Below are 24,739 nucleotides of genomic sequence, written 5' to 3' on the forward strand. Positions count from 1 at the left end.
TATATGATTGGGCAGAGGTAATAGGATGGTATTTAACTCTGATAAATTTGAATCAATAAATTATGGAGACAGAGAAAGAAAGCTATATGCATATAAGGGACCTAATAATGAGACCATCACAAATAAGGAAGCAGTTAAAGACCTTGGTGTGATGATGAATAGGAACATGTTATGCAATGATCAAATAGCAACTCTGTTGGCAAAATGTAAAGCAAAAATGGGAATGTTGTTACGGCACTTCAAAACAAGAAAAGCTGAACACATGGATTATTGCTTTATAAAACATATGTTCGTAGTCCACTTGAATATTGCAATATGATATGGTACCCACACTATCAAAGGATATTGCACAAATAGAGAGTGTACAAAGGTCCTTTACAGCTAGAATAGAAGAAGTTAAGGACCTAGACTACTGGGAAAGACTACAATTCTAAAATTATATAGTCTAGAAAGGAGAAGAGAACGCTACATGATAATTCAGGCATGGAAACAGATAGAAGGAATAACAGAAAATATCATGGAACTAAAAATATCAGAAAGAGCAAGCAGAGGTAGATTAATAGTGCCCAAACTATACCAGGAAAAAATAAGGAAAGCACACAGGACATTAATCCACTACACACCAGCATCGATAATGCAGCGTCTATTCAATGCGTTGCCAGCTCATCTGAGGAATATATCAGGAGTGAGCGTAGGCTGTGTTTAAGAATAAGCTCGACAAATATCTAAACTGCATCCCAGACCATCCAAGATTGGAAGATGCAAAATATACCGGAAGATGTACTAGCAACTCTCTGGTAGACATTAGAGGTGCCTCACACTGAGGGACCTGGGGCAACCCGAACAAGATGTAAGGTCTGTAAGGTAAGGTAAGGTCTGGAGAAATATATGTATTTATGGGAGGGGGAAAAAGTTGCCTACAGACGTTCATTTCAATCTATTGAAACCGTAAGGAGTTATTTCTCTCTCTCTCTCTCTCTCTCTCTCTCTCTCTCTTGTATTTTAATGAAAATATACAGTAATTTTGTGAATACACAGTGTTGCACATGAAAAAAGTAAATTAGTGATAATTTTAGAGATACGGCCCTAAGAAAAATTGCAAATTAGTGAAATTTTCCCTGTGGACATGTTTTTCAAGAACGTCGTTCCAGCTTACGACGATTTCGGGTTACGACGCGTCTTAAGAACGGAACCCCTGTCGTAACCCGGGGGACTGCCTGTATATATATATATATATATATATATATATATATATATATAATATATGCACATAACTGAATAACAAAAGTTAGGAACGTGATAAATCCACAAATAAAGATATATGCCACGAAGGAAAATAACAAAGGAGTACTATCTGCGAGACCTTTCGACGTAAACGTCCAGATACTCCTTCATTTATTTTCCCTTCATGGCATATATCTTTATATATATATATATATATATATATATATATTATATAGATATATATATATATATATATATATATATATGTGGTATTTTCATTTTAACCCTCTTCCGCCGAAGCCCTAAAAATCAAAACCTCTCCCGTATGCCGGGGCCGGTTTGGAGTGAGCGTGGAAGCGGAAAAAATAATTTTTTCAAAAAATCACAGCGCGCTTAGTTTTGAAGATTAAGAGTTCATTTTTGGCTCATTTTTTTGTCATTGCCTGAAGTTTAGTATGCAACCATCAGAAATGAAAAATAATATCATTATCATATGTAAATAATGTGAGATATGGTAGCGAAAAAAAAAATTAATACATAATTGTATTCAAATCACGCTGTGCTAAAAAAACGGTCAAAGCTAACGAGTTACTTTTTTTTCGTTGTATTGTACACTAAATTGCAATCATTTTGATATATAATACATTGTAAAACAATAAAAGCAACACCGGAAAAATATTATCACAAAATGATGTACAAATTCGTAATGCGCGGACATAAAAAAATTGTTATTTTAAAAAATTCACCGTAAATCTAAATATTGTTCTAGAGACTTCCAATTTGTTTCAAAATGAAGACAAATGATTGAATATTATGATACTGTAAGAGTTTTAGATTAGAATTGCAGATTTCGACCATTTCGGACGAGTTAAATTTGACCGAATGTCAAAATTTTTATATATATATTTTTTTATATGCACATATTTCGGAGATGGGAAACGCTACAACCTTCAATTATTTTTTATTGTATTCTTCATGAATTTGTGCACATTTTGATATATGAAACTCTATAAAACGGCTAATATGAAAAGGAGCAAATATTAGGATAATGCGATGTACGCATTTCGGAGACTTGCGGCCGCGAATCGGTGCGCGGAGGGAAGTTAAATATATTTTTCAAAAATTCACCATAAATTTAAATATTGTTCTAGAGACTTCAAATTTGTTTCAAATGAAGATAAATGACTGAATATTACTAGGCCGTAAGAGTTTTAGCTTACAATTGCGTTTTTCAACTATTTTGGTAGAGTCAAATTTGACCGAACATGGTTTTTTTTCTATTTATCGTGATTTATGTGCAAATATTTCGAAAAAAGAGAAAAGCTACAACCTTCAATTATTTTTAGATGTATTCTACATGAAATTGCACACATTTTCATACATAAAACTTTATGTAACAGCTAATTTTAAATGGTGCAAACATTTTGACAATCGCACAAAAAAAATTCTGATTTTTTCGGAAGAGTTACCGCGCGGACGTAAGGAAAATGTTTTTTTTTTTCATAAATTCACCATAAATCGAAATATTGTGCTAGAGACTTCCAAGTCGTTGCAAAATGAAGGTAAATAATTGAATATTACTAGAATATAAGAGTTTTAGCTTACAATTGCGTTTTTCGACCATTTCAGTAGAGTCAAAGTTGACCGAAAGTTCGAAATTTTTGCACTTAACGTTATTTATATGAAAATATTTCAAAACTGATAAAAGCTACAACCATGGGTTGTTTTTAGTTGTATTGTGCATGAAATTGCACACATTTCCATACATAAAACTTTATGTAACGGCAAATTTAAAATGGTGCAAACATTAGGACAATCGCATGAAAAAATTTATCGGAAGAGTTACCGCACGAACATAAGGAAAAAGTTTTTTCATAAATTCACCATAAATCGAAATATTGTGCTAGAGACGTCCAATTTGTTGCAAAATGAAGGCAAATGATTGAATATTACTATAATATAAGAATTTTAGCTTACAATTGCGTTTCTCGACCATTTCGGTAGACTCAAAGTTGACCAAAGGTTGAAATTTTTGCACTTATCGTTATTTATATGATAATATTTCAAAACTGATAAAAGCTACAATCATGAGTATTTTTTATTGTATTTTACATGAAATTGCGTACATTTTCATATATAATACTTTGTGTAAAGGATAATTTAAAATGGTGCAAAAATTATGTCAAAGTGACAAAATAATTTTTGAGATGTGTCACTGATACTTTTTAGTGCGATAAGAAAGAAATTCTCACTTGCGCGCCTGCGTAGCGATTGTAAACAAAACAACGCCTTGATCCATGAATTCTCAGCATCCCCCAAGGCGCGTGATTCAAAAGTCTTTGGCTGGTAGGCCTATAAGTATTTTTCCGCGAATTTTTAAAAAAACTTTTTTGAGTCGACGTATGATACGTCCATTCGGCATACGGGAGACATTTTGACTCGATGTTTAATATGTCCATTCGGCGGAAGAGGGTTGAAATAAGTTTTTAAATATACTTACCTGGTAGTTACATATATAAAGCTTTATCCTGCCGATTTGTCGCGCACACGGTAGAAATTCAAAATTCGCGGCTATCACCGATAGGCGGTCAGGTGATCATACCTGTGCTCCCTCTATCCAGGTACCTGGAACCATTCCCATTTGTCCTCAGAAATTCCATGCCCCTGTTCTCAGAGGGGAGGAGGGAGGCACCTTTTATATATGTAACTACCAGGTAAGTATATTTAAAAACTTATTTTAAAATGAAAATACCATTTTTAAATATCTAACTTCCCTGGTAGTTACATATATATAGCTGATTGACACCTTTGGTGGTGGGTTAGAGAACCGCAACACCGTTGGGAATTCGTAAAATTATTAATCGCTACAAATTAGCTGTACCAATAATCTGGTTCTTACCTGATAAGGAAGCTGGCTTCAAAGTTTTCCTGCCTTATTAGCCTGCATTCCTTGAGAGACCCAGCGATCCACACAGGGGGCTGTAGAAAGTCTCTGTGGGGCTGTCACACGGTCCTCGACCTTAACATGACTAGACCACCACCCTTGCTATCCTGGCAAAGCCATGGACAATGAGCTGACCACCTGACCAACTAACACACTAAAAACACACTCCATAAAACCTAACTTAGACTTGCATCCCAGACTGTGGAAGGTTGCAACAACCTTCACAGACAACCTGTGATAACAAGTACAAGAAAAAGCAAGGGTATAATTAAGGTTATAGGTTAGAGGCAGTAGTATCTTCTCCAACTACGGCGCCGGAGGCAACGTACGAGCCCAGGGAGCAACAATCTTCATATTGGGTCTGTACCTATTTGAGGTAACAATCTGCGAAGATAGACTTGCTTCGCCAGAATGTCGCTTCCAAAATCGCTTTCATCGACTTGTTGTGTCTATACGCCATCGAAGTCGCCACAGCTCTTACTTCGTGCGGCTTGACTTTGAGGATTGGGAAGCTTTTCTCATCACAGTTCTGGTGAGCTTCCCTTATCAAATCCTTGATAAAGAATGCCAGTGCGTTCTTCGGCAAAGGTAGTGAAGGCTTTTTCGAACTTGTTCAGTGGACTTACGTCCAGCACGGGTCTCCAAACCCCCGAGTTCTTGGGTACCAGAAATAGTCTGTTGTAAAATCCCTCTAAAGAGGGGTCCTCTACTACTTCTATCGCTGCTTTTGACAGCATCTGGTTGACTTGTTCTTGAAGAGCTGCTGCTTTGCTCCCTGAGTAAGTGGCTGTCAACTCTAACGGTTCTGACGAAAGAGGGGGCTTCCTTAGGAAGGGGATCTTGTATCCTTCCTTCAGAACTTCGACTGTCCAATCGTCCGCTCCCCTTTGGCTCCACTCTCGCCAGTAGTGGGATAACCTGGCTCCCACTTGTGTCTGGAGGTTGTCGAGTTCATTTTTTGGTTTTCGGTTGCAGTTTAGTGTTTTTTCGAGGTTGTCCTCCTGCAGCCATCCTCTGGCTTCCTCTCGAAAGGGCTCTCCCACGAAAGGGCTGATGCGTGGGAGGAGTCTCCTTCTCTCCTTTCTGGCTAAAAAGTTAGCCGGAAGAACTTTTCTCGCAGTTCTAGTAATTAAATCTTGTGTTGCTTGTTGCGCAAGAGCAGCCGACAAGTCCTTCACTAGCTCTGAAGGGAAGAGCTGTTTGTTTAAGGGAGCATACAAAAGCTCTGACTTCTGCACAAGAGTCACTCCTGACGACAGGAAAGAACATAGCATAGCCCTCTTCTTAATGATGCCTGCTGTAAAAAGGGCTGTGAGTTCAACAGTCCTGTCCCTTACAGCTTTATCGAGACAGGCAATAAGGTGCATTGGTGTCTCGTTCTTGTCGTCTGTCACATCAGCGAGAGCTCCGAGAGTCCAGTCCATTAAGCTGAAGACTTCAATAGTCCTGAAGATGCCTTTCAGCAAGTGGTCTATCTCCGAAGTGGACCACATCACTTTAGCCTTAGTCATGGCCGCTCTACGCGATGCGTCTACGAGTCTGGAGAAGTCCCCTTGGGAGGAGGCAGGAACTCCCAAGCCGAGAGCCTCCCCAGTCTCGTACCACATGCTAGATTGAGAAGCCAATCTCGTAGGGGGGAAGGAAAAGGTTGTCCTACCTTGTTCCTTCTTGTGATGGTAATTGCTTCATAGCAAAGGAAGATAAAGGAAAGGAGAATGCATTTTCGAGAAGTTCGGCAGTAAGGAGGCTTTCGCGCCCGTGTTGGAGGCGCCTGTCTTCGTGGCTTTTCTGGAATCGTCGGGCGTGTTGTCGAGCGCAAAAACGCGCCAATGTTACGTGAGAAACGCCGCGATTTTCTGATGCAATACCTCGTCTAGATTCATCTAAGAAGTTCTAGAAATCCCTGGAGTTGGTGACGTTCGCCGTAGGCTCCGCCCCCAGAGTGCCGTATAAATATGACGGAGGAAGTAGCAGCGGGAGGAGGAGATATAGAGAGTGATCGTAAGAGGAAGAGATCGTAAAAGAGAGGGATCACCAGTTAGTAAGAGCCACAGATCAGATTATCAGTGAGAGATCAGCAGCAGTGATCGTCAGAGAGATACGAGAAAAAGGAACCGACGAAGTATCAATCAAAAGAAGAGTTGTTCGAGTGTTGGTTGGATATTGGTCTAGTCGTCTTCAGGAGTGGACGAATTATCTCGTGTTATCTCGATGTCGAGCAGACTTCAGAGAAGAAAAAGTCCTGCTAGAGGTTTTGGGTATTTCCTGCTTTACAAGTAGACTAGTTCCTGCAATATGGAGTCAAGAGGACGTCCGCTTTCGCCGATCTCTTTTTGTGAAGCCACTGCTACGAGTCACTAAACCTGCCCGCAAGTATTTGAATTGCCTCACTGTTCCCCTAGTTCATGCAGTGTAAGATTCTATCTGTTTATGTAAATAGGAGATACCATTCTGCATTTACCTTTGTTGGTAAGATTGTAAATAAACCTTTGTTGTGTTAGTGTTTTTTTCTATATTCGTATCCCCAGTTTCAACTGTTGGTCTTGATATTTTTTTTTTATTATTTCATATTGAACCTGAAGCGGACCTCCCTCAGAGACCGTAACATTGTCTCTGAGATCTCAGATCCGTAACACTTCTTCTTCACAATCCACTTGTTTAAGGTCGAAAAAGCCCTCTTAACCGATCTGGCCAAAACTGTCTTCTTGAAGGAAGAAGACTTCTGGGGTCTACCCTTCAAAAACTGCGAGGGCGGGCTCCGAGGTACCGCCTGCTGGAAATCTGTAGGATACAAGTCCGCCAAGACCGCAAGTAATCTCTTGAGATCCGCTTCATGCAGAGTTTCTTGCGTCTCGTCCTCCGAGATCTCTTCCAGCGGATTGACGTTATCCGATGTCGAACAAGCGGGAGAATCACGCTCATTGTCCTGTTTGCGTGCGTCATGCATGTGTCCAGCATCTGCGAGGGAGCGTCACGATCTTTGACACCTCCCGTCACGCGTCCAGCTTGCTGCGAGGGAGCGTCTACGAGTGCTGCAACTTGCAGCGAGTCCGCGTCTAGCTGACTGTAAGCGTCTCGCTGTTCAAACTCCGGTCGAATCCTCTTCCTGGGTCATTTGACGTCCTTGGATTCCTTCTTGTGCGTTTCTTCTCTCAGTCATTGCGACTTGAAAATGTCAAACAGAGACGTAATGGACTGTTGAAGTCCCAATAAGAACGCTGCTTGCGGTGCCTCTTGCTGCCGGGGAACAACTGCACGTACTTCTACCGCTTCGGAGACACTAGCAGGGGTCTTCTGGCGAAGAGGTGGTGACGCCACTTGCGACACCTCCCAATCCGGGGGAGGGGGAGAAGCGTGAACCGACGTAATGAGTACGTCTTCTTCTTCCGAAGAGCTGTGCGTCCTACGTCTCTGTTTAGGCGCGGATGCGTCGTCCTCCTCCAACAAGAATCTCTCCGGAGAGCTCCAATTACTACACGAAGGTTGCTGGAACATAACGGGGGACCTGCGTCTCTTGAGAGGTCTCGACTCTTGAGGTTGTCACCAACCGCGTCTGGGTCTTGCGTCTTCTGATGAAGACGAACACTTCCTCATCTCGCATTTCCTGCGGCGAGGGGGAGTGTCCTGGGATACGTCAACAGGATCACTCGACGGGACGTCCGCTCGCTGTTCAACATCTCTCATCTCCCTTAGCCTGTCGACGTTCCTTCTCCCAGGGGTTGGGGAGCATGGAAGAGGTCTAGGGCATGACAGACACGAACGGACGCACCCTCCACTGCACTATCACTGTCACCGAACTTGTGTTGCAAACCCCGCACTGCACCCCACATCACTTCCTTATCCGAAGTAAGGGATTGCACTTGCACACCCAAGGCAGAAATAGCAGCCATAATGTCTTTCATGGTTGGCTCACTTACCTCTGACTCCATAGGAGGATCTAGTACTACTACCTTAGGGTTGGGATCAGGAATATTAGTCTTAGAGATGTTAGATAGGGCTTGACTATCAGAGGATCTAAATGAAAGAACACTAGAAGATCTAGCTCTCCTAATTCTGTCCTTTTCTAATCGTCTCACATAACGATCATACTCTCTCCATTCCGTCTCCGACAAACTATCACACTCATTACATCTACTGTCAAAAGTACATGTATGCCCTCTGCAATGCTTACATACCGTGTGGGGATCAAGAGCGGCTTTTGGAAGCCGGGTCTTGCACCCCTTCACACACATTCTAACAATAGAGTCAGCCATCTTGAGAAAATCAGAAAACCAGTTAAATAGTCCAAGTCGGAAACCAACAGTCTATCTAATCCGTGAGAAAAAGCAAAGGAAAATCCAAAATCAGCGAAAGCCATCAACGAAAACCAAGCAATGGGTACTTCACCAATTTGTAGTAAAAGCAAACCCAAATAAAGAAGAGCGAATTTCCAACGTGCTGCTCGAACGACGGCAGGGAATTTCTGAGGACAAATGGGAATGGTTCCAGGTACCTGGATAGAGGGAGCACAGGTATGATCACCTGACCGCCTATCGACGACAGCTGCGAATTTTGAATTTCTGCCTTGTTGCGCGAACGAATCGGCGGGATAAAGCCATATATAATGTAACTACCAATAGGGAAGTTAGATATTAAAAAAAAAAAAAAAAAAAAAAAAAAAAAAAAAAAAAGGAGGAAAAAAAAAAAATATATATATATATATATATATATATATATATATATATATATATCTATACATATATATATAATATATATATAGTCCCTTATATATATATATATATATATATATATATATACATACATATATATATATATATATATATATATATACTATATATATATAATAGTATATATAGTCCCTTTTCAAAAATCATAATGCTTACAACTGAACACACCTAAATGATAGACTGAAAATGAAAATGAAATGAAATTCATCAGGTCAAGACAGACATCTTGGGAAGACTGAAAGCAGTTAAACAGCCAATGGACTTCAGGCATTAAACAGCTTCTGGATGACCTAGGAAACAATATTTGCAAATCTATAATGAGTGAGAGAATTTCTGTTCCTTTTTTACAAAGATTGGAATGTTTGGGATTTTTACAGACTCAAGGATAGCTAATTTAAAGACAATGGGTTTCTGATTCCACAATTGCCTTTTGCAGGGTTAGACATGAAACGAGTTTTCACTGTTTCCTCTACCTAAATCCTCATCTAGTCTAGGTCTTTGCTCTCAGTCTTTTTCCATAATTTTCTACCCATACTACTGGTCTATGTCCAGCTAATTTCATATGTGCTACTTTTCTAACTGTTCTTCTTCAATCCTACCAGCCCGAGAAGAGTCTACTTGAGACTCAGAGGTCTGGAAAAACTAACCCCTATTAATAATAATAATCTTCTTCAATCCTCAACAGAACCTGGAACTTGAGATATTAACTATTTAAATATCTGAAAGACCAGTTTTGAATACTGTGCTTGAGACAATGATTTGTGAAATTTTGTGTATACTCACCAAGTTAGCCACCAAAATTATATATTTATCACATCATCTTGAAATACATAGCACATCATCATCATCATCAACAATAATGCTCTTAGATAATCAGATTATCCCTACATGGAGTTAGATAAGAAACATACTCTCCACTATCTTCCGTCTTGTGAATCTCTTTTTGCCTGAAATCACATCTGGTCATGATCTTAATCAACCCTATTTTTACTATAATTTTTTGAACACCTTAAAAGAAGTATGGCTTCAACACTTCATCACCATTAATGCTTTAACATCACATTTTCCCTTTATGGGAAAATCTGTCTTGCCCTATTTCTGCCTGAAATCCCATCTGGCCATGATATTCTTCTACTCTATTTTCTCTACATTTCTTTGGACTTTCCTATTAGTCTTCATCCTTACTGTAGTAGTACTTCCATTTGCTACTTTCTAACAAGCAGCTGGCCTCCCCTTTCTATCACAAAAAAAATCATCTGAATCTTGTAGACCTTAGCCTAATTTCCAGCTTCCAAACACCACTTCTCTCAGCATCTTCCTCATGAATATCAGAAGTTTGTAGTCACAACTCTTCAAAATACTGTACTTTATAAAGTACCTTGCCAATGATAGGTAAAGCATTCCAAAAACAAATACATTTAAATAAGACCAATTTATACTTACTTTTATAAATAGATAAATGTGATGTCCGAGTTCTTCTTCAGCTGCAACATTTAATTTTGCAGCAACAGGAGTATATGGCTTACAGACATCTGAAAAGTATGATGCTGATGTTAATTTTACTCTGATCCCTATACTACTCACATGCACATACAAAATTATTACACAAATCTAATTAAAATTAATCACTACTTTTCCATCTTCAGCAAATTATCAATTCTCTCAGTGCTGTAATTTGAAACAAGTTCATAAAACAATTGCAGTACAGTATATGTGAAAGGTAAATTGACAGTGAATTATTAAATAAGAAAATCGGAGATTAACTTAAACTTTCACTAAATATTTACACCATTTCATCAGTCAGTGTTATTTTTATATATACAGGCAGTCCCTGGCTTAAGACAGGTTCGGCTTACGACGTTCCGAAGTTACGACGCTTTTCAGTTATATTCATCAGAAATTATTTCCTGGTTTACGACATGTGTTACAGGGTTACGATGCTTACGGCACCAATCTGATAGAAAAAATATGACTCCAAAAATGCAAAATAATCAATTTTGAAGTTTGTTTTATGAAAAATAAAATAAGCAGTTTACAGTTTTTAATATACCCAAAGCATTACAAGTAAGGTTTTCTTAGGAATTTTTATGATTTTCTGGCTTATGACCATTTTCGGCTTACAACGCGTCTCAAGAATGAAAACCCCGTTGCAAGCCGGGGATTGCCTGTAATGCGATTTTCCTTTATATCAATATACCACATTTCTCATAGAGGACGGACAGCAAAGTTAGTTGGTGATTTTACACATGACGCAAATGTAACAGTACCAAATTAGCAAAAATTAAATGTAACATCAAGAATTAAATGCAAAATGGCATGTAGGGGCAAACAACTTTATTTTACCTTTTCCTGGTATCCTTATGTATACATGGTAACCAATAGGCACTGGCAAATATGTAAATTTAGGCACTTCTAAAACAAACATCCGGGTATCATGTGTTATATTACTCTTCTTCAAAAGGGAGCACTCTACATACTCAATCTGAAAATGAACAAAGTTAGCTGCCAGGTTTTCTGGCATTTCAAATGGAACTGTAAAAACCTATTAAAAAGAGACTGGTTGGTGCAAACATTTATATAATGTAAACTACAACAGTGAATCACACTATAACCTAAAAAAAAAGCCTGATGTGGACAACAGTAAGCAATGTACAAGCAAAACTGCTTTTTTATAACTAAGAATGCTTGCCAGAAGATATGGATACTAATTACTGATCCTGAAGCAAAATGTCATCATACTACATTTACTTATCACCTGCATTATCATAATTTAAAGCTTTATGCCAAGTTTCCTCTTTTCTCATTCTCTATCTTATGCCCTTTCCGCCAAAATTCCCATATGGGCCAAATACTCATCTATAACCACTCTGCATTGCTTCTATTTACTTCTACGAAAAGTAAAATGTTACAGTATTTCACTTCGCAAACGCTGCACACATCTGACAAGACTGGATTTCTCTATTCTGTACCAGTAATTCTACTGAATATTTAAACCACATCTCTACTGAATTTAATAATTACCTGACTTAGGCACTTTTAGAATAAAAAAGCAATAATTTCTAACAATGTATATTTTATAGTTTTACTGATTTAATTCAATAGCTAATACAAAAATAAAGTCATACCCACCTGTTTATCCTTTGATTTCACATACTTTCCATTCTCCTCCAAGGTTTTCCCAATATTACTCCATCGTACTCCAGTTTCTGCTTTATTCAACATTATATCTACTTTTCCTGTGCCACATCCAGTTTTCAATTCAAACTCATCTGATACAGGTTTATGGAAATCTAAGTGCACTGTGTACACCATGTCTAGTATGTAGCATACAATCTTCATTTCCTGAAATGGTGCAAAATTAAACGCGACTTGAATACCACTTATGAACAGCACTGTAATAATAATTCCTCCTTTATGAAACCAAAACCGTTTTCTTTAGATTAAATAGCTATGGAAATTATATGCAAAGTAAGTGAAAATGATTCAAGTTTGTTTCATCTCAACAGACAAATACTACTGTGCTATGGGTTAAAGTCATGTATTTGTCCTAGAAAGTCAATTCATTCCAAGAGAATAACAATGCAAAAGTCATCCAAAGTAATTTGAGCAATTTACCTAATCAACTGTTTACTTTTTATAGATTTACCAAGTTTACAACACTCACTAATGGCATGCAAAAATTTGAAACTAATAAACAGGTCACACAGTGAGAAATCAAGTCACATTTTTATAACTTAAATGCAACATTCTCATCTCAAATAGTTCTCCCTATGCCCTGTGACAAATTCACAACCTTGATTTAAAATTTGCCTTTTACTCTTAATTTTATCATATGAAATTTAAGTGCAAATGTCCATGTCAGTCTGTTTTCATATAATGTATCATGTCTGAACTTCAACTTGAGATGATCATGTGATCATATTTTCTTTTAAAATATTTCTTAGTGCATCTCTGTTAACAAAAGGCTATTAAGTTATACTTGTTTCTCTGGTGATCTGAAGGCACAAATGACTAAATCTTCTGCAAGTTACAAATGATTATATCTTCTGCAATGAATCAAAATACCTATCAGACGTCCCAATTTGTTACTAGTGAGGTGAATTTCCAAGTCAACATGACTATGCCTACCTTTCCTCTTTTGATGACAACCACATGTTCCTTTGTTATATGTTTCCACTTGCTATACACAACAATATTGATTCTTGAGTCATTCTGAAACCAATCATACTTTGGGGTAGGAAGTGATGATGGGGTCATAGGTGACAACAAAGGCGATTTCAAATTTGACCCTCCTCCTTTCTGCGCTGGCACATTTAAGGAAGGTACTGCTAAAGAGTTACTTGGAGGGATTTGTGTGACATCTGGAAGACAATGTAGACAACATCGTCAGAAAGATATCTCTCTTGAATAGGGTAGTAATACTGTGTCTAATAAACAAATTATAACTTAGCAAACTATACTTTATATATTGACTAAATTTCTAGATTCCTCGAGGAAGTTTCTTTATAAATGCTACTTGACTAGTATAACCAATAGCTCAACAACTATAATAAATAACTTCTGGAAGCAATGAACATCTAATCTGAAAGAGGAAAAATTTCATAAACACCATAACAAAACTGTTTTCATATCTATATTCTGTTCACTTATCTGATAATTGATTTCAGAACTACAAGAATAAGCTGGAATTTAAAAATATTGCAACTGTGTTATGCATTATGTGAATAACATAGTATTGTACATGTACAGCCTTCAATAACCAGATTTTAGAATAATTAAAGTTATAGATATACCTTTATGATTAAACTATATATAGCATGCAAGTAAAAGAACAAAATTAAACTTAAAATTTTGTTAAGAACAATGAGCACTGATTTAATCAGATATTTTGGGGGAAGGTTTCTTCAATTATTTCCCCTCATCATTCTGGAAATACAGGCAATTTTATATGACACTACTAATACCCATGCGGCTGCATGTTAAATATAACTTTTGCAAAATTCAGTTAAAAATATAGCTATTGTATAATCATTGTCATGTTTCCAAATTGTCAGTATTTCCAGACAAAATATTTATTTAGTCTTTAATTAAGTATTCTAATACTGTTACAAAATTTTACTTTTGATCTCAAAGCCAATAGAAACTTGAACACATTCCATTTCAGGGCAAACATATGAATGTTCATAAAACAATTTAGGTGATACCTTTTTCTTCTTTTCTTTACTTTCCTAAAATTACTGGTAATAAGAGGAGTAGTTCTTTTAGCAGCATACTGCACTCTATTCAAAACAAAGGTGAGTAAAGATAAAGTAAGTGCATGAGTGATGTCTTAGTAATTTAGTCCCCTTAAAATACTGTAAATGAGAGTCAAGATCACAGATACACTACTCTAAATTAAGCTAAAATAAAAAGGTGCAAAAATGCTTGCTTTTTTTGTTAGCCTCCTTTGTACTTTTTCCAAGAGGTAAGAAACTGGGTTTCAGGAAGAGGGAGCGACTCTCTACCAGGCGTCCTACAAGGCACTTTTGGAGCAAAGACTCGTAATTGACCCACTTGTGAACCTGTAGGCAGAAATGGGCTACATGAAACCAATATTGTATTTTTTATACCAATATCATAACTGAAGCTAATTTATAAAATGCAACAAAATGGCATCTAGAATCATGGAATTTTAGAAAATTTAAAAATATATATTGATCAAAATAGATCTGATGACACAGACACACTTATTTATTATAAACATATATTTATATAAAGACAAATTCCACGAAGTAAAGAGAAATGATGGAGTTCTGTAAGGCCTTTCGACTTCTTGTCCTTTACTTAGCAGATTGAAGAAATATAAAAATAAGTTTACAAAGACAGCTAGTATAAATGACAGATGGGGATTACAAAGAAAAAAAAATATATGTATCTGGAGTCCAACACAATTGAAGAATTAGTAGACTTACCAAAAACTGGGTTAAGAGGTTTTACAGAAGATGAGGCCCAACAGCTCAGGAGCAGGGAGAAGACAATTAAAAGATTATACACACAAGGAAGGTGACTTACCACCAAAAAATGTTATAAAAGTACAACTCGATAATTCTCCATTTGGTAATCAATAAAATTTTTGCAAGGTGAACATTTTTACAAAAAAATATCAAACATAATAATACATAGAAAATATATCATACATATAAGGTAAAGATTTGTAATTAAGTTAGTGACTTTATCTTTTAGGTCATTCTTCAACATTTTACTAAAAGATAAAATCACTGACTTAACTACAAATTAGTTACCTTATATATGTTTTCTATGAATCCATGTGTTTAATATTTTTTGTAAAACTGTTCACCTTGTAAAAATTTATAAAGTTTACAAAATGGAGAATTATCGAGTTGTACTTTTGTAAAAGTCTTTGGTGGTCAGTCACCTTCCTTGTACTATAATCTTTTAATTGTATTGTCCCTGCTTCTGAAAAGACCTCTTAAACCAGTTTTTGGTAGGTCTACTAATTCTTCAGTTGTGTTGGATTCCAGGAGCATACATTCAACACATTCCATATTTTCGTGATTCTGTTATACACACACATATACCTCTACTCTACTATCTATCTACTATCTATCTACTATCTATCTATATACTATACATATATATATATAATATATATATATATATATAAATATATATATAATTAAATATATATATAATATATTATTGCATATATATAATATATTATATTATATATATAATAAATAATATTATATAATATATATATAGTTAAAAAAAATATATATATATATATATATATATATATGTCTATCTATAATATATAATACTATAATAATACTATTATAATTAATAATAATATATATATATATATAAATAAATATCTTAAATCTACATTATCAAAATTCATGTCTATTAAATATATATAATATAATATATAATATATAAATATAATATAGATATATGCCTATATTATTATATATCCTTATGTATATGTATATATATATATATATATATATAATCTTATCTATCTATATATATCTATATATCCCTTATATATCTATATATATACATATCTATCTATATATATATATATATATCATATATCCTATATAATATATATATATCTATATCTATAATATATCTTCTCTTAATATATCTATATTTATCTATATCTATATATATCTCTATAAATATCTATATATCTTATATTATATATATATATCTATTATTCTATCTATATATATGTTATATATATCTATACATATCTATATATATATATATCCCTCTATCTTATATATATATCTTTATCTTATATATGTATCTATATCTCATTATGCTCTTTCTCTCTCTCTATATTATATATATATATATATCTATATCATTATCTATATATATATATATATATATATATATATATATATATATCACATATACATACTACATACATATATCTATATATAAATATCTATATATATATATATCATATATATCTATATATATAAAAATTCATCTATATAATTATTGAGTATAGTATATCTATAGATATATATATATCTGATATATATATATCTATATATATCTAGAAATATATATCTCTAATTATATATATTATATATATATATATAATTATAAATGTCCAGAAGGAGTCCATGATACCAGATTTAAAGGGCCAAGTTTATTACATATGATACGTTTCGCACAACTGTGTGCATCATCAGTCTGTGAATAAAATACAAAGACATATTACATAAAGTTAAAAGGAATTCACAATATTTAAAAAAATGTCTAAAAGAGATTAAAAAGAGCAGTCTAAATAAAAAGAGAGACTACTAAAAACACCAACCGTCCATGATCAGAAGTGAAGATGGAATGAGTTACAGCTGGCAGAGAGAAGTGATGACAACTATGCCAGGTACAGAGGTGACGAGGACAAATTACCGTTTAATGAGGGCACCAAGTCTTTTTAATATATAACGCCCATCGTTGTTAGTTGGTCTGGATGTTTAACATAATCAATTATTGTAAAATGTTCTTTTTGAATTTCAGTCTTGCATATTATTATGAGTGGTTTCTGATATTGGAAAATTCTGGTTGTTTTATCCTTTGACCAGTACGGAAGCTAAAACCCAAATGGCTACAATATCTGACCCTCAGCAATAATATGCAAGACTGAAATTCAAAAAGAACAGTTTTACAATAATTGATTATGTTAAACATCAGACCAACTAACAACGCTGGAGTCGTTATATAAAATAAAAGACTGGTGCCCTCATTAAAACGGTAATTTGTCCTCGTTCACCTCTGTACCTGGCATAGTTGTCGTCGCTTCTCTCTGCCAGCTGTAACTTTATGTAATTGTTTATAATATGTCTTTGTATTTTATTCACAGACTGATGATGCACACAGTTGTGCGAAACGTATCATATGTAATAAACTTGGCCCTTTAAATCTGGTATCATGGATTCCTTCTGGACATTTTATAATTGAATGCTGAAGCACACCCTATATATATATATATATATATATATATATATAATATATATATATATATATATGTGTGTGTGTGTGTGTGTGTGTGTGTGTGTGTGTGTATGTATATACAGTGGTCCCCGGTATTCGCAGGGGATGTGTACCAGGCACCCCACGTGAATAGTTAGAACCCGCGAATGTTTGGAACCCCTATAAAAATGCTAAAAACAGCCTATTTTATTAGTTAAAACTCAAGAAAAACCACAAAAAAATTTCATACTTGTTTTTTTAATAGTTTTATCACAAAAGTGCATTTTATAATGAAATTGATGAAAAAAAACCAGGAATTTGTAGATATTTCTCAGAAAAATACCGAGAATGCATGAATTTTTTCCCCGCAAAACCCAATGAATGCGGGAAACCAATTCCCGCGAGAGAAATCCGCGAATGTGTGAGTCCGCAAATCTGGAGAACGCGAATAGGGGGCCCATTGTATATATATATATACATACACATATAGGCAGTCCCCGGGTTACGACAGGTTCGGGTTACAACGTTCCAAGGTTAAGGCGCTTCTCAATTATATTCATCAGACATTATTTCCAGGGTTACGACGCCTACAACGCTCATCTGGCAGATGAAATATGACACTAAAAATGCAAAATAATCAATATTTGGATGGTTTTTTGATGAAAAATGCAATAAGAATGCAGTTTACATAGTTTTCAATGCACCCAAAGTATTAAAAGTAAGATTTTCTTAGGATTTTTTACGATGTTCCGGCTTACGACGATTTTCGGCTTACATGCGTCTCAAGAATGGAAACCTCGTCGTAACCCGGGGACTGCCGGTATATATATATATATATTATATATATATTATATATCTATATATATATAATATATATATATATATATATATATATATATATATATATATTATATAATAAATATATATATATATATAGATATATATATATATATATATATATATATATAGTGTTATTGTATATATATGTACATGTATATATACATATATATATATTATAATAACATATATTATATGATACATAATATATATTATATATGTGGATATATATTATTGCTGCACGTTTATAGAACGCCTCGCCTTCCCAGCAGAGTTTTAGTGATATTAGTTATAAAAGAAGCAGCCATGCCTTCTCCTAAAGCAACTGATGTTGGGAGAGAGAGCATGTCGTAGGGAGGTATTTCCGGTCTGGCGGAAGCTTAGGGTAAGAGAGGCAAGTCACAAGAGTAGCTAGGCTTCGAAATGGATCTTAGGGACCTCTACAATAAGACCTCTTTTTCCTTCCCAATTTGCTGGCTGTGGTGATCACTTTTCAGGCAATGCCCGAGGCGGTATTTGGAAGTCCCGTGATACGAAGACAATCAGAATCTCCCTCAGTCGACTGCAGGACGTGACCCAGGACAGATGTCCAGCCGGCCAGCCTCCCAGACTTAAGCCTATCGGCTCGGCGTACTGGCGGGCACGAACCCCAGACCTGAACAAAGTCAGGCCGCATTCTTCCACAACAATACACTGAATATTGCATCCAGGTACGTCTAAAAGTGTAAACTTCAACCCAGCACCTTTTACTACCATACGACTCTTGCTAATTTCATTTTCAAGTCTCATTTTTACCCCTTCTACATCAAAAGCCCTTTGTCCTCATCGGGCCACGTGCTTCCCTTTGTGACTTGTTAAAGACCAAGCCTTCAGTGCATACCTCAGTGAAACATTAGAGTTTCCTTCCCCCAGTGTTAGAGAATTAATCAGCCTTAATCAAAGCAAGAAGTCATTTTTTCTTTTATCTTGTTTAATCTGGGATTCTTTTCCAGATTCCATGAGTCACGTGCCCAGTCTCTCTGCCCGCAAGTGTGCATTACCCAAGTTTATGAAACCAGCTTGAATTAATCCATTTGGAGCCAGCTATTATCCATTTGTGAGAAATATATAAGTCCCTTTCTCCAGGCCCAGTAAGGGCCCTTGTTTTGTAAATAAATAGCTGTCAAAGTAACGAGCTGAGTTTTCTGGCGACCTATTCCTCTAGATTAATTGTCCATTAGAAAACCAGTTTTACGGTACGTTTAAAGCATTTCCTCTTGAAATCCCTCAATTTTATTCCGTTTACGTATATAGCCTCTCTCAAGGCCGGCTTAATACGTAACGTGGCGACTCTTGCCAGTCTCCTGGCTTGTAATCGAGTAAAAGTGACGACTGCTTGCCAGCAGCGAATCTGGGCTTTGCTTAAAAAAAAAAGCTTGTAAATCGCGTATCCGTTGTAAAACGTAAACGTAAGTTATTTTACAAAAAGCAAATCAAGCAACTTGCAGGGAAAGAAGACAGACACTGACTCACGGTAAGGTATACCATGCTTTTAATATGATTATTTATAACCTATGTTAGCTTAAGGTATGTTAAGTATTTTTGTTTTATTTAGAAGTGTTTTAAACAAATGTGAAGTGAGAAATATTATTATATTGTAACGGCCAGAGAGCCGAGCGAATTCTGTTATTTTGTAAATCGCATTGTTCTCGTCGGACGAGACAGAGCACGTGTATTAGATAGATGCCAGAAAGGACCAGATCAAACTAGGAAGTGCTTTGCCAGGGTTTATTGCTGTGTTGGAAAAACCTAGCTAGTTAGGAGTGTTTTTTACTAATAGTTACGGCAAAAGAAGTGTACAATTCTTTTGTCTGTGATATGTTAGGGAATTCATTTTAACTTAGTTTTCATTCCAAGTGTTTGGTAACCGCTCAAGCTTCCCAGCAGCTTATTCAGCTTCGTGCACGCGCACTCTCCTGCCTGCCAGCCAGCCCTCGTTTAACTCACAGCGGCAGCCATGTTTGTTACCCATTTAAGAATTATCTCAACGATTTAAGCAAAGTAACGTAAGTCTTAAGGTTTTAACGTAAATAATATTAATCTCGGTACTAGTATCTATCGTCTGCCAGAGAAATTAACGTAATTCGCCTTGAATAAGAAACTAGAAGTTTCGTGTTGTAAATCGCCTCGCTTTACAGAGGATCAGCTGTTTTGAACGACACGATGTCCAACCTACCCAGCTCGCTCACGTGTTTCACCTCGCATCGCTCACTCGCTCGCTGAGCGAAAGTTTCATTTCACTTCGTACTGAACGTAACCTTTTTTCCATTTACAAATGTTTTGCTAACATTTCATCTTAAAATCCTTACCGTCATTTCACTGTTCACAGGGACCTAGTAATCTTACATAAAGTTAACGTAAATCTTAAAATAGAGTAAATTACAAGAATTGTTAACGTAAAACGCGTCTTTGTGAAATTCATATTGAAACGCAAATCATTTCATAAGCGCAAGCTGCTACTATTAAAACGTAAAATCGTTCACCGCGAGCGCGTTATCATTTTCATAAAACGTTATCAAAACAAAAGCAATTCTTTCATTAAACGTTAACGTAAGTAGATAATTTACCGCAAGTTGAGTCATATTAAACTAACATTAGTAGTTCAATTCAATATAAGGGAGTTCATTCTATATCATTTTTCACCCTCTCCGAGAGAGAGAGAAAGAGAGAGAGAGAGAGAGAAAACCAGAACCCATTATTCACGAAGCCAAGAGTACTACATCTTACCATTAATTATAGCATGCAGAATTAACATTATTTTAGTCTCTTGTGTCTTTCATTTACACTGAGCGTGTTACGTATGCGCCTGTGTCCATTGCAGTTTGCAAGCATTTATTTCCTTTACCGAGTACTTCAGCAAAGGGACTGAGCATTTTCAGTTTACCATTACCATGCCGTTGCCCGAGTGGTCTTGTTCATTTTTATCCCAAAAGACTTGCGTATCTGCAAGCATAAACCGCACAGTGTGCCACCGCAAAGTTCATTACTTCCAGACAAGGAAGCCTACCAGTCTAGGACTGGAAACACCAGTGCACGTCAGGTCTTACCATTGCACAGTGCCACTAATTCTTGACACTGTCCATCGACTGGCTGCTGGAGTACTCCAACCTTTTACTTTATCTCCTCCACTATTACCCTCTGCCACGAGCAGTACCATTTCACTTCAGTATATTTAAGTATACTGCATGTAGTGTCCGGGACACACCAGCACGCTACCAGTGCCCAAAAGGAACGCCTCCTCATAAGTGCCATTGCACCTGTACAGGCTGTACAGGTAGCCATTGAACCTGCGTGTCCGTCCTTACGGAACGCCCAAGTAAACCTGCGTGTCGCGTCCTTACGGAATGCCCAATTGATTAGTGTGTCCAGGTACAAGGGTCAGTGATCCTTCGGACCCAATCAAGGGAACGCCTCCCGAAGTGCCGCAATACCAGCACTACTAGTGCTGTCCAAAAGGAACGCCTCCTGAAGTGCCATCGCACCTGTACAGACGTACAGGTAGCCCATTCCAACGTCTCCCAAGTTGGGAACGCCCTTAAGTGTGACGTACGCCGCACACTTCATTTGATTTTCTTTCACCTCATCAGAAGGTGCCATTCACAAAGTGCCACCGAGACACCCAGTCTTTTCAGACTTTTCATTACCACGTCGCAGAACACATTTCTAAGTGAGTGCCACTTTACACAGTAGGCACTCCCATTCCATCCATTACCCTTCCTGGCCATTATTTTCATTTTCATCCGAGCCTCTACTGCAGCCTAAGGGAAATGTCTTCCCCTGCTTCCCGCGACTTCTTTGCCATAGAGTTAGAGAAACTCGGGGCCCTAATAACTCTGGGCAAGGAGGCCGGTTACACTGGACCAGTGGATTAAGGGCGCAGCAGGATGCCGCGCGCCTGCAAGAAAGGGAAGAAAAGAGAGAACAAGAGAAAAGCCAAAGAAGCAGAGAAGAAGGAAAGAGAAGAAGAGAGAAAGCATGAGCTAGCTCTCAGAGATGAAGAAATCTCTCAGCAAGCTTCCAAGCCCCAGACCATGAGCTGGACTCCCGGTAAAGTTGGTTGCGGAGGTTCTGCACTACTTGTTGTGTGCGTGGGCATGCTGTGGATTCCGACCAGTGCCCAAGTCGATCTCTACCTTGGGATGAGAGCTTCCAGGGTGAACTTCTCCAAGGCTACCATGTAGCCCTGCCTGATGAACAGTCTCCTGCGGCCTATCAGTGGGTACAAGTCATGGCCGACACCGAAGCCCAGGTCTCCCTTATTTCAAGAAAGGCATTGCCTAGGGGTGCCAAAATCCAGACGGACGAAGAAATTCAGTTTGAATGGATTGACGGTAACCTCTATTCTGTTCCTTCGGTCCTTCTGAATGTTGAAATGCCCTTTCTGGACCAGGAGACCAGGGAAACCACATTGTGCCCCTGGCCTGGGCGTAGTTGACCCACCATTTTCATGATGTTTATCAGGTGATGCCGAGATCTACTTAAGCCGTATCTCCCCTGGACGCAGCTCCCACTACCAGATGCACCGGATCCCTGCAGCATGCCTCATAATCAATCATCAATTTTAGGTTCAGAGGCTAGTGCCTCCGATGTCCCCGACATCCTTTCTATTTGCGAACCTGGCCCTGACCCAGTTTCAGAGCCCGAAGTTTCTTCCGCATCATCTCAGCCTCTTACCATTTTACCGCCTACCTCATCCACTTTGGAAGAGGTAAGCCCACCAGTTAACCCCGGACTTGTTTCCGAGGGTGATTCAACGGAGGATTCCTTAACCTCCCTACCTCAAATCACTGCCAGAGAGGACTTTTCACCTGTGCCAGAGCACACTGCCAGCCTTGGTGACTCCACAGATTCGCAACCTGTGGGGCCATCTCGGCCTTACCATCCAGTGCCACGGAAGAGGTTCTGGAACAAGTTCTGCCGAGACTGTGGCCGCAAGGGTCACATGTCTGCCAACTATGGAGGGTGCGCTAATCACAATATTCCTGCCATCGCAATGGCTGTTACTAATCCTTCCTCACTATGGACCCCCAGCTAAGGGCCCTATAACCGTTGTGCCCCCCTCCAAAGCCATTATCAGCCAAGCCACGTCAGAGCCTACGACGACTCTGGCGCTCAAATCTCCCTGATACGGGAAGACCGAATCCCCCGAGGGGCAAACGTCGATAGACTTCAACTAATCACATTGAAGGTATCAACCATATCAAGCTGATCCTTCCGACCGTCCAATTGAGGGTCACCAGACCTAATTTCTCCAAAGTATGTACTCTTGCAGTTGCAAGCTACATTCCAGGAGGTTACGACCTCCTCCTAGGGCAAGACATGAAGTCTCCCTCGCATTCCAAAAAGCCTAGGGGTCCTAACCCCTCAACAAATCACTCCAAAGCAAGGAGTTATCGAAATTCTACTTCCTCCAGGAAGTATGTCCACCAACAGTCTCCCCCGCTACCAAGGAGGGCGATTGATCATTCACAGTTCCGTTTGCAAACCTACAACGTACTAGGGCACTCCACGAATTGGCCTATGTGCCCTAGCCGACTACCCAGCAGCGGACAATGTCCATTTTCCACAAGGCTTAGCCTTCAACAAGAGACAGGAGCCTCTGTCTCCCATTTCCAAGGCATGCTGAGAGGTATTGCACCTCCGGTACCCGTCACAGGTCCAGTCCGACCTCAACTCTCTGCCAGTGCCACTTGGGCAGCACTGAGCAGTGCCAAGCTCCGTCCAGCCTGGACGTAGAGCCACACCAAACTTGACCTCTGCGCCTGGCCCCGATGCTAGCGCTGGCGCCTAACCTAATCAAGGATCCTCCTACAGGAGATCCTCCAACAGGCATGGAGCCTTACCGCACCCGCCCATGGCCAATCCAAGTCCATGAGGTCTTCTTCACCCTCACCACTGACGCCCGAGGATGAACCTCCAGCAGACCTAACCTTCATACCTCCTCTGGAAAACCAGAACTGCCCGACCAGGAGTCAAGCCTGGAGTTTTCCCCCTTACAACGGTTGTTGCAGCAGCCGAAGTGAGGGCCTCCTGCAGTAGGTTCCACCTCTACGACGGCTGCTGCAGATACCGAAGTAGGGTGTTCTCCTGAAATCCCTCAGGCTACCACTGCCTCTGCTCCTGCCGGCGTTTCTGGGCCCTTTCCCCAGAGTCGGTGCCCTCCGTCTACTCTAGGACTGGTATAGCCAGGTCCTGGAGGAATAAGAAGAAGAAGAAGAAGGACGTAGCAAATCATTAACACACTAACCAAAAAAGAGCCACATGCTCTCCTTGACACCTGTGCCCGAGGTACAGTGTCGCATTCAATTGCAGAGTGATCCTGGCACCATACCCAGAGAAGGTAGCCAGCCTGATCTCTGCCAGTAGAACTAACCCTCTAACCCCTAGAAGTGGTGATACTAACCCTCACTTAAATATAATTACCTCATTACATTTCCATCCTGGTAATGCACTAACCACTCATCATCCCCACGCA

The 24,739-nt window shown here is 38.2% G+C and overlaps 1 protein-coding gene across 1 annotated transcript in view; it reads right to left on the bottom strand.

Moving 5' to 3' along the window:
- LOC135227035 (cytochrome b5 reductase 4-like) overlaps positions 1–24,739 on the bottom strand; it is a 108,010-nt gene that overhangs the window by 16,798 nt on the left and 66,473 nt on the right. The window contains 5 exon segments of the mRNA XM_064266826.1: positions 10,339–10,427; positions 11,239–11,377; positions 12,025–12,237; positions 13,024–13,256; positions 14,324–14,456. Of these exon segments, the coding sequence (XP_064122896.1) occupies positions 10,339–10,427; positions 11,239–11,377; positions 12,025–12,237; positions 13,024–13,256; positions 14,324–14,456 (807 nt within the window).

This window comes from Macrobrachium nipponense, chromosome 15 (genome assembly GCF_015104395.2).
Source record: "Macrobrachium nipponense isolate FS-2020 chromosome 15, ASM1510439v2, whole genome shotgun sequence".
NCBI lineage: Eukaryota > Metazoa > Arthropoda > Malacostraca > Decapoda > Palaemonidae > Macrobrachium > Macrobrachium nipponense.